The 11,222-nt window shown below is 40.8% G+C and overlaps 1 protein-coding gene across 1 annotated transcript; it reads left to right on the top strand.

Moving 5' to 3' along the window:
• The first annotated feature begins 5,539 nt into the window (after positions 1–5,539).
• On the top strand, positions 5,540–10,860 carry dmac2 (distal membrane arm assembly component 2). The gene is made up of 6 exons (XM_061073355.1): positions 5,540–5,567; positions 5,976–6,169; positions 7,012–7,092; positions 7,930–8,069; positions 8,220–8,382; positions 9,782–10,860. Exons 1-6 carry the CDS (start codon positions 5,550–5,552, stop codon positions 9,945–9,947), a joined length of 762 nt encoding a protein of 253 aa, XP_060929338.1. The 5' UTR covers positions 5,540–5,549; the 3' UTR covers positions 9,948–10,860.
• Positions 10,861–11,222: the final 362 nt, after the last annotated feature.

Raw genomic sequence — 11,222 nt, 5'->3', positions numbered from 1 at the left:
CCCATGTATGACCGCCCACTATCGGCTTGCCTGCCAAGACTGTAGAGATTTACAGACTTCGCCTTATGGGAGCTGCTTAAAACAAAACAACCCTCACAGTCTCTAACGGCCTCGAGAATGCTACAGTGTGTATGTGTCTCTTTGCAAAATCTCTGCTTAGACAGAGGGTAGAGGTGGGAGAAGGGCCAAATAACAAGAGAGACAATCAATGGCTAATGGCTTTCCCACAGAGCCTTCACGTACTGCAGCTTACAGCCAAAAGTGCGGATCCACAGGGGAGCAGCTACTAGGAGACCTTAAACTTCATCTACTAACAAGGCTGTTAAAGCACCTCTGGCTCGCTTAAGAGAAACAAAATTATCGTTTCTCTTCAGTGAACATGTGGTGACAAGCATCTGACAAAGGCAGGCTAAAATTATCTGTCCATAATTGTTGAAGCTTTCCACTCCCCATGGTCTAATGCTGCCAACATGTATGTGGGAAGACAATTATTGGGTTTATATAAATATAGCAATACATTTTCAGGTAGATTCAAGGGGCCAGACCAACATAATGAGAAGTATGATGCATCTATACATATTAAGGAATGTAACTGACGGTTGTTTTCATTGTCAATTCATGTATTGATTATTTTTCAGATAAGGGGTACCACAAGGTTCTGTGCTTGACCCATTGTTATTTGTAATCTACATAAACTTCTTGTTTTATTTTTTTAAGATGATACAGGCTACAACCACACTTACACACATATATTTATATATGTATGCATGTGTGTGTGTGTGTGTGTATTTGTTAACTTATAGAAAAGACAATAAAGCCATATCTGCCGTGCAGAAAATCGGGTCATTTCTCATATGAAGAGAGTAGCAGGAGATTCTGAGGGTCAGACACGTTGGCAACAATGCATGCAAGCAGCAGGAGGTAGGTCCTGACATATAAATTCTGCTGCATAGATTGTGCATTTTAACACCAGTGTTGGCCCTTATCACCTAAAGCTTTTGAATCATGTTGTCTTTCCAAGTTGACGTCTTCTTTTGCATCATGTATGGCTCCTCTTTTTATTATACTTGTAACTTTTTTTTTTTTTGCGTCTGTCGCTTATTGGACATTTTAGTAACACACCCAACACACACACTGTGAAAGGTTTTTCCTGCCTTATTCTAACATGGGCTCACTCTGATGTTTTCCAGACATTTTACTTGGGGGCCCTGCAGGAAAGGTTCAAGGAAATGTCTGGAGCAATTTGCCCTCTCACATACAGTCCCTCCGAGAAAGTTAAGGACAATTGTCAAAGTTCAGTGCATGTATGAGAGCAGCTTTAGTTATATTATAAATTGGTAAAGCTGTAGCATTATAACTTTTTGCTGATACATACTTTCTCTTAAAGTCATAGAAGAATAGTGGGAAGACATCTGTGTAGACTCTATGCTTTGATGGCCTCAAACTTTAATCCACCAAGTGATTCTCTTTTCAAAATATCATTAAGGCTGAATTAAACATTCATGACTGTAAACTCACATGTGGGGATATGAATGCAGAGCACGAAACCCCATGTAAACACTATGAATGAAAATCCCATCAATAATACACTAAGGTGAATTTCAAAGAGAGACACCAAAAGCTCTTGATCTGAGAACATACATCCACAATCCATCAATTCCACCATCCATCTACTAATCAATTCATTCACTCATTCATTCCCTCGCCAGATACACATTACTTCATTGGTCCACATGTTCATTCAACCAAGCCTTCACTAATGTGATTTGCTCAGGCTCCACATTCCTTCACTTCCATCTTTGCATCTCTAACTAATAAAAAGGACCCAATACATAGTAATCAATTTTCTGGACATTGTATTTTTCCATGTGGCCAGTCAGCTTTTACATGTGACACAGGTTCATATATTCATGGTTTTCTATACGTATATGGGACTACTCACTGGAAACACATCCAGAGTTCAAACCACTGAACCTTACGGCCAGTAACCCCTCTGTTCGCCTCAGCATCCACTGCCGCCTCGTCTCTCTTGTGCTTCTCCTGAGTCTCTGCAAACTCAGGAGAAGCACAAGACGTTATCTCATTTGTTAATTGTTTGTACCAGCAGGTGTGAACTGTCAGTCAAACCACACACCCTGTCAGTGCAGGAGCTCAGGGACGTCTGTGCTGTGTGTGTGTGTGTGTGTGTGTGTGTGTGTGTGTGTGTGTGTGTGTGTGTGTGTGTGTGTGTGTGTGTGTGTGTGTGTGTGTGTGTGTGTGTGTGTGTGTATGCGCGCGCGTGCGTGTGTGTTATAGTGACAGAGCAGGGTGTGGTGCAGCCAGGATTGTTGATGCAAAGCAACAATCATGGTGTTTCAAGCTTTCTTTTCTGCTGAGAAAATTTAGGTAAACAAGTACTTTAACCTGGTAACGTAAAATACATGATGGCTGCTGCAGGGTACACCACCTTGAGACAATTGATTTTTTTAGAGAATGATAGTCTTTGGCACAAATCAGCACATGATGCATTATTAGTAATTATAAATTACTCCTGTCTGGGTCAGATGTGTTCACAGGAAACTGTCCTGAAGGTGAGTGGTGGCATCTTGGTAAAGCATGCAGGAGGCAGGACTTTACATATAAAATTCTGTTGTGGAAAGCGTTATTTACAGCACATAAACATAAACATGTGTATGCCTCCTATTTTTAATCCTGAGACAGGCTATTTGTTTTCGTCCAGTTTCGTGTCTAACACGTCTTAGAGAAATCGTCAACACGCCCATTCACCCACTGTGAATTTTCCAGAAATGTTCCTGCTGTATTATCACTTGGGCTCATTTGGACATTTTCCTGACATTCTACTGGGGAACTGGCACGAAATGTGCAGGAAAATATCTGCAGTAACGGAAAATGTTTGCACTCACATCAATGTCTGAAAGCAGCTGAAGAGGATGAAAATCAAAACTAAGGAGAAATGTTCGCCAGATCTACAGATGAATTTCTGGGGTTTTGTGTAGATTTACCTTTACATTTTACATACTATTTTACGTTTTGACCATGAGGCATCTGAAGCTTTTTCCCCCTTTTTTCCCTGCAACTTCCTGCTGAAGAATAGCCTGATTTCTGATCTGATACCAGGCATGCCCCCCCCCCCCACACACACGCACACACACACACACCACACACACACACACACACAAACACACACACACATACACAGATTTGATTTGAAGCGCAGCTAAGAAAAGTAATCAGCAGGCGGCAAAACATTAAACCGAACAAACCCAGCTGGAGTCCTCCTGTGTTTTTTGGCAGAAGTCTTTGAGGCAGGCACTTCTGACACAATGATAGGCAGATAAACAGAGTTAGTTATTCTATTTGTGAAAATTCTAATTATTTGAGGGAACGGTTTAGAGCCATTAGCAAGTCTGTCACAATTTAACCATGGTTCTAAACAGGTCAATAATCAAAATGGTGAGGCTTTATGAGGCATACACCTAAATCAAAAACTTTAGTTTTTGAGACTATTCGTCTTGTCACTGAATTAACTGTATTTTTTTAATATAACTTTCTTTCTTCCCTTCCAATCTACAGCACCATCAGCATTTCTGTTCAAATAATTATATTCATGTTGGGTGTTCTTTGTTGATAAAAGCCAACCTCACTGACGATAGATTCTTAAAATGAGAAGTTTGAGATAACTGAGTTCCAACGATGGAAACAGCAGCATCAAACAAAACACAGGTAGAAACTAGCTGTTGAACATAGTGGTCCACATATATTCCTCAAAACATGGTGGAGACCAAAAACAGAGCTGAAAGAGGCTCCAGCTCCCTACATGGAGTATGTATCTGGTTATGGGACTGTCTAAATTTAATATTTCTGCCTCTTTATGACCTACAGTAACAAATTAGGCAATTGAAAAAATGTTCTCTTTCTATAAACTATTCTTTATGTATGAGGTTGGGTCAGATTACCCGCAAAGTCAAATGCAGTGATTTACGACAGTCAGGCCGGAAAAGCCTATGTTTACATTTCCCCAGGCATGGAGTTCAGTTTCAACACTTCTTTTATCCCCAGGAGATCCAACGTACCCCAGAAACCACTGGCAATACCAACCTGCCAGTGAAAAGATGCAGGCGGCGGAGGGAGGGGAAACAGAAGCAGTGGGAAGCGAGCCAGTAAAGACCAGCGCTTCCGAGTCTGTTCCTCACCAACTCAAGGGTCTGGATGCAATCAGAATGAGAGTAAGCCACATTAGGTGACTATCATCACAGAGACCTGGTGGACCAACAACATCCCAGTTACTGCGATCAAAGAAGCCGGCTGCACAGTTTACGGAGTGGAACGAACAAGGGACTGCGGGTAGAACAGAGGAGGAGGTGTTTGTCTTTACGTGAACAACAGCAGGTGCACAGCCCTGGAGACTATATTAAAAACACTGCTGTCCAGATCTAGAGCTCCTCAGAGAACGGTGCAGGCCGTTCTTTCTTCCAAGGACATTTACAATAATAACAATGATGGAACTATACATTCCCCCAAAAGCTAAAGCTGAGGTAGTTCTTGAAAAGCCTCATGATGTCATCACCTAACAGCTGACGGCTCACCCAGCCGGCATGATCATCATAGGAGGGGACTACAATCCGGCAGATCCAAAACTGGTCCTGCCCAAACGTCATAAAAACATGAATTTCCCAACCAGAGAAATTAACGATGCCAATCATACAGTGACAAAAAGTCAAATTACCTCATCGCAATGCATCGTACTAAAAGCACGTTGTCTTTTTTCTACATGCTATCAGGGCCGAAGGATTTTACGACAGGATGCAGTGGAAACACTACAACTTTTGTCCACACAGGCACAAAAAATCAACAAATATGAAAAGGTCCTTGTAGGGGCTTTAAATTATGGAACAGATAGAAGAATATGATATAGAGACACATAGAGACAAACAACCATGCACGCCAGGAAACCCACACATACACAGGGCAAACATGCAAACTCCATACAGTCATGTTCAAACCCAGAACCTTCTTGCTGTGAGACCACAGTAGTAACCACTGCTCCACCATACCTGAATTCATAGCATGTCTCCATCCTTCTTCCTCCATCCATGACCTTTTTATTCCACAAACATCCCCCTCTCTCATTCACCTCAACTTTCACAGCCTGTTTCTCTGAACTTTCTATCTCCCCTTTTCTTCTTTATATCTATTCACATCTGTACCTTGCCGTCTCCTATAACTCCCCACTTTTCCAAATAAACAGGATATATATATATATATATATATATATATATGTCTTATATCTTACATCTATGGAAAGAATCTTTTCAGAGTTGTCCCTTCAGACAAGCTCAACACTAAAGAATATTTAAATATAAGTTAATTTACACTACAATAACTCCAAGTAGCGTGTGTGTGTGTGTGTGTGTGGGGGGGGGGGGGATCTGCAACATGACGGACGTGCATGGGGCGCCACCCTGCGGTAGACAGGCTAAACAACAACCGGCGACAAAAGCGGAAGGGCAGAGTTTGTCCCTCACGGCTCGCTGTTGAACCGAACTGTCATGTCGGCTCACTTGATGGTAAGTCACCCTTCAAACACAGACTAACTAACTACTGCACTTAACACACGAATGAGAAAGTGAGCTAAGTTTTCAAATGGAGGAGAACAGGTTGTTATTCAGAGAACAGGCTGTGTGTTGTTGTTAGTGTTTAGTTTGTGGACCGATACAACTCACTACAGTTAGCTGCTGTTAGCTACATGTGTAAGTGTATAACGTTATGTTAGTGGTTAGTGTTTAGCCTTATGGACTGATACAACTCACTAAAGTTAGCTGCTGTTAGCTACATGTGTATAACGTTGTGTTAGTGCTCCTAGTCTAACCTTATAGACCAGCAGTGTAACAGTGATGGCTTCAGTTTGGAGACATTTATTTTCTGTGACTACCTGAGCACATCTGGAGGACACCACTAACTGTGTCCGTGTTCAGTCTCTGCACAGATGTTGCCAGCGGTCGGCCCTCCTCCTTGTTGCCAGGCGACCATGGAGCTCGAGCTCGGCATCTTCTCCTCCTCCACTCCACACGAGGCTGCTCCTCTTCCTCACCCAGAGGTTTTATGATATGGAGATGCTCCTGAGCTTGAGCTCTCAGCTGAAGAGGAGGGTGATCCAGAGGAAGAACGCGTAAGAGATGTCTTGGTTTTTCTTGACTGTTGTTCAGTAGAACCCTGAATAAACCGGGTTAATGCAAAGAGGAGGTGCAGCTCTCAGGTGTGATCTACCTGGCAAACACACACTTTTCTAATTCTGATTCTGATTCTGATAGTAGCTCAAGTAAAAAACTGTTCCCTACTGCCCTGAAACCAAAGGTCATCACAACTACTGCTGAGTGCACCATAAACAATGTATATAACTTGTTTAGTTTAACATCTGTTTAGTGGGGATTTGTCCTTAAACTTACAAAAGAATAAAAACTCCATATCAAAAAGCCACTAAGGCACCTGAGTTGTGAATGTTACGCAGGGAATAAATCCATTATCCAGGCAGGCGTCACGTTTTGTGTGGGATTTATTTCTGTTTGCAAGCAAACGTACAATCACACAGCTGTGGCATCTGCTGTCTCTCCTGCCCTGGCAAAAAGCCATATGCCCACCTACCCATATATATATATATATATATAAAAAAATCCCCTGGTGCCTAGTACCTTCAAAACTAAATCATAAAACTACGATAACTAGAAACAAATAACTACAATAATAATTCTAAAGGCATAACCTATGTCATCTTCAAAAAAAACTAAATATACCGATGATTAACTGTTAAACGCTCGTGTAAATAGCTCCAACAATCTGAATGTGCCTGTATCAGTTAAATTCATGCAGTTTGCTATTTTCATAATCATACAAGTCTTTAGACTTAATGCTATGATCTAATGGTCGTGACAAGACACATGTGACACAAGACACAAAAATACAAATCCATTTACAAGTTATTATTGCTTTTGTGACTATCACTGTCTTCCACAGGTACTACAGCTACGCTCAGAAGTTTCATGGGTCGGACATAGCAGCAGCGTATTATGTCTTAAATCTAAAGGGAGGATTTCGGTAAGTACCATGTCACTTCTCCATGGTTTGCGAAAATGCATACACTTAAGATTCATATTTTGTCTTCTATTTAAATAACTGTTAATTGCAAATTTGGTGATTGGGTGAATTGGGTGACCACAGAGATTCTTTTATAAAAATAATTTAAAAATAATAGGATAAGACCACTAATGCTGTCTGACCCTGATGATGGGCTTACACTTGTCTTATTCTCTATTGACTAAATGCATGTCACTTGATTAGGATCAAGCATTTAGTCATGTGGGGCTGAAAGTGATGATTGTTATCATTACTGATCAATCAGCAGATGATTTATTCAGTTAATCAAATCTGGAAAATGTCAGGTAATAATACAAAATAAACCATCAAAGGTCTTCATAGTCCAGACTGGCAGCTTCAGATTTCTTGATTTCAGAGTTCCAATGTTGAAAGCAATATTTCAGGCAATGATAATACTTCACTAAAAAACTTGTTAATTTCATATTGAAAAAGAAAACATGTTAAAAAATATTTGTATGGTTTTACATTGAAATCAGACTAGCATCATATGAAGAAACTCAAACTGGACTTAATGACATGACATATCACTTGTGGCAAACCAGTTAAACTAAAGGTCTGTGTAGCTGTGCAATGGTTCCTGCACCATTATTATCCTTCTTTTAAACTTTTGGGAACTCAAGTTTCAAGAGATTGAAAGTGAGTAAACAATCTGCTAGTTGTCTCACTCAGATACATATATCTGCAATTGATGTCTTTAAATTAGTTCAAATGTGATCAACTCACCCATTACTTTCATTTCTTTAATCTGCTGGCGTTGATCCAAACTTCATATTACAGGTTTGTTGGGCAGTCAGCCTGGTTTCGTGCTAACCCCAGGGGCAAGTTCAATTGGGATTTCTTGAACCACAAAGACACACTGCTAGAGGAAGTAGACATGAGCTACTCTATCATCAACTACACAGGACTGGTGAACCTGGGTACTGAGCTTTATTTCCTCTCATAATTGCATTTATTCTGACGTAACCTCATTTCCTCTGTCTCTAGGTCATATCCATGTACTGTTAATTCATTCTAATGATATTCAGCATGTAAGTCCAGTGTTTTTAATCTGATTTGTCTTCCCACAGAGGAACAGCCATCTTTGAGGACTCTGTCTTTTCGAGGGTGTCCTGAAGTGGACGACTGGTTTCTGGCCAAGCTCCACAATTTCCAGGACTCCCTGGAGGAGCTGGACATCTCTCACTGTCCACGCATCACGACGGGCGGCCTGGCTGCACTGAGGAATCTCAAGTAATCATCCAGACACTCCAAACTAGGGTTGCAAAGGGGCAGAAATTTTCCGGTAAATTTCCGGAAACTTTCCATGGGAAGTTAAGCTCTGGGATTTTGGAAATTTTGAAAAAAAAAAAAAAATGAGCAAATTAAACGCTGAGCAATAAAACATCATTCAAAACTCTATTTTAAAGATGTCTGGAATGCAGCACACACTGCACGTTGAATTTCAACCCTCCACTGTGCATTCTTCCATCACATGCACAGATAACTCCCAGCATCCTTCACTCTACAGCAGGGCTATTGACATAGACATATATAAGGCTAGATGCCTCGGCCAATGGAGTCGAACGTCACCACATGGCAGCCATCTTGCTGAGGGCGTCTCGCTCACCCATAACATTATGTTGTAGTGGTGCGTACTTTTTAAAATAACCATAACTTGCTCAATTTTCAACCGATTTTTAAATTGTTTGGTTTGTTATAAACGTCAGAGATGTAGTTATGACACTGCATAAATTATTATTTTTATTTTTTTTGAAAATGACATAATTTATCATAAGTACACAGTGTCATATCTACATCTCTGACGTTTATAATAAACCAGACCGTTTCAAAATCGGTTGAAAATTGAGCAAGTTATGGTTATTTACCACTACCAACACAATGTTATGGGTGAGCGAGCTGCCCGATGCAAGATGGCCGCCATGTGGTGACGTTCATCTCCGTTGGCCGGCAACGCGGCCGAGTCATCTAGTATTTATATCTATGGCTATTGAGGCCTGCTGTGGTGTGCAGGACTAGTCATGTAAGTTTCGATGATATTACTGGGGAAAATATATTAGCATGCTGATTGAGGATTGTTCATCTGTTCATCCAGCCTTTTTCCATCATTTATCCATCAATTGTAAAATATTTTTACAGACGATTCCAATTGTTTGGCTAACTATTTATATCTCTGGCATTGCATTAGCGTTTTTTTAAAACTTTTTTCTCATCTTATTCTACAGAACAATGCCACGTGCACTATCTCATGTGTGGAGACATTTCACCCCATCCAATGTAGAAGGAAAGGCTGTATACATTTGCATATACTGTGCAAAGACCTATGTTAAGATTGACACTAAGATGCAGAAGCATATAGTCAAGTGCCCAAAGTTTCCTCAGGGCTCAAATCAGCCTATGACAAAACAAAATGTTTATATTTATGTCTGTATATGACAAGGTAAATACAGTTAGTATAAATGACCCACAACATTTCCAGTTTATTCCCGTTAATTCCCGTATATTCCCATGGAAAGTTTCCAAGTTTGAATATTCCCGGAATTTTGCAACCTATCTCCCAACAAAGCCTAATTCATTATAACCATCACACTCCTGTTGTGTTAAACACCTCTTTTTGTCTGCTGTTCTGCAGGGGACTGCGGCGTCTGGACATTTCATCCCTACCTGGGATTTCGAGTCCTGGGTTGATCATCATCCTACTGGAGGAAATGTTACCACAGTGCCAAATCACAGCATCTGGCTACAACCTCAGTCTGAGTCAGGAGGAGAAGATGGAGCAAATCCAAGAGCAGAGTTAGAGCACTGACAGGGACCTGACGCGATTGGATTCAGAAAGTTTTTTGTTTTTTTTTGGATTCTCAGAGACTGCTATGCTTTTACAGGAAAGGACAAAGTTAGGTGCAGAGGCAACACCTGACATAAGAAGAGGAGACGTAATAGGTCTGATCACAGCTTAATGTCAGTGTTGGACAGGTCAGATTTAGTTTGATCTCATAGAAAGAGTTGAATTCTACAAGTCCTGACATTATACTGCAGAGGTAACCAGGTACAGACTCAAATTTGATTGGACATTTACAACACACAATTGGATATAAAAAATGTTGAACAGTAAAGCGTGGAAAAAGAATGGACTACCTCTGAAAAATGTCTGCACAATGGGCTTTCTGGTTGCCTTCCACAAATGAAGAAGGCGGCAGAAGATCCTCTGGTCAGAGATGTGCATAACAACACAGAAATCTCTGTAGCGTTCAGACGAGGGGAAGTTCATTATGCAGGAGGCATGATGTATCATATAAATTCCACTGCGCACATCACATGTTTTTAGCACATCGACACCAGCGTCAACGCCATCAACGCGCCCACTCGCTCGCACTGATTCCTCTGGATAATTTCCTGCTGTATTCTCAGATGGGCTCAATTGGACATTATCCAGAGTTTTTACGGGGGGGCTGGCAGGAGAAACTCTGGAGACTGTCGACTGACTTAGACATTTGCGTTCTCACATATTGTCACTCTGCTTAATTTAAGGAAATTATCTGGAGTTCAGTGCATGTCTGAGCAGCACAGTTTCCTTGGCCAGTCCATTTCAAATTAAGAGTTTGCACTATTGTGAATATAATTTCTCTGTCTTCAGCCAATCAAACTTTGTCTGCATATGTTGTGGTGTAAATATGATTGTAAATGTACAAAATAAATGATTATGTATGATTATGTGGTATTGTTGCATTGATTGCATTGTAACCTTTGCCTGTTGATCCATATTGCATGTTTATCACATAATGGAAACCATGTAGCTGCCCATCACATCGTGTCTGTATGCATGTGGAATCTTCACTGTGAAAAGCTTCTGTGAGCAAACCAAAGCCCATAATCCAGTGTGAGCCTTCAGGTGTCTACAGCAGGGTCGAGGTCGGAGGCACAGTGAGCTGGAGAAGACAATGAAAGGGGATAAATGAATCACTGGTAGTTTAAAAATACAGATGCAGTAAACTTACAGTATGTTCAGCAGGTTTGAAGTGAACACCTTTCCCTTAGTATACTTCTCACCTCCATTGTCTTCCTTAACATTGGAC

The sequence above is a fragment of the Limanda limanda genome, chromosome 6 (genome assembly GCF_963576545.1).
Source record: "Limanda limanda chromosome 6, fLimLim1.1, whole genome shotgun sequence".
In the NCBI taxonomy this organism is placed as follows: domain Eukaryota; kingdom Metazoa; phylum Chordata; class Actinopteri; order Pleuronectiformes; family Pleuronectidae; genus Limanda; species Limanda limanda.
The sequence above is the reverse complement of the archived record's forward strand: the minus strand, read 5'-3'. Positions and strand labels throughout refer to the sequence as shown.

Bases quoted from the DNA above. Each gene is read 5' to 3' on its own strand.
- dmac2 (XM_061073355.1), top strand. The intron at 7,093-7,929 runs GTAAGTACCATG...TTCATATTACAG, and splicing joins AATCTAAAGGGAGGATTTCG to GTTTGTTGGGCAGTCAGCCT. The intron at 8,383-9,781 runs GTAATCATCCAG...GCTGTTCTGCAG, and splicing joins GCTGCACTGAGGAATCTCAA to GGGACTGCGGCGTCTGGACA.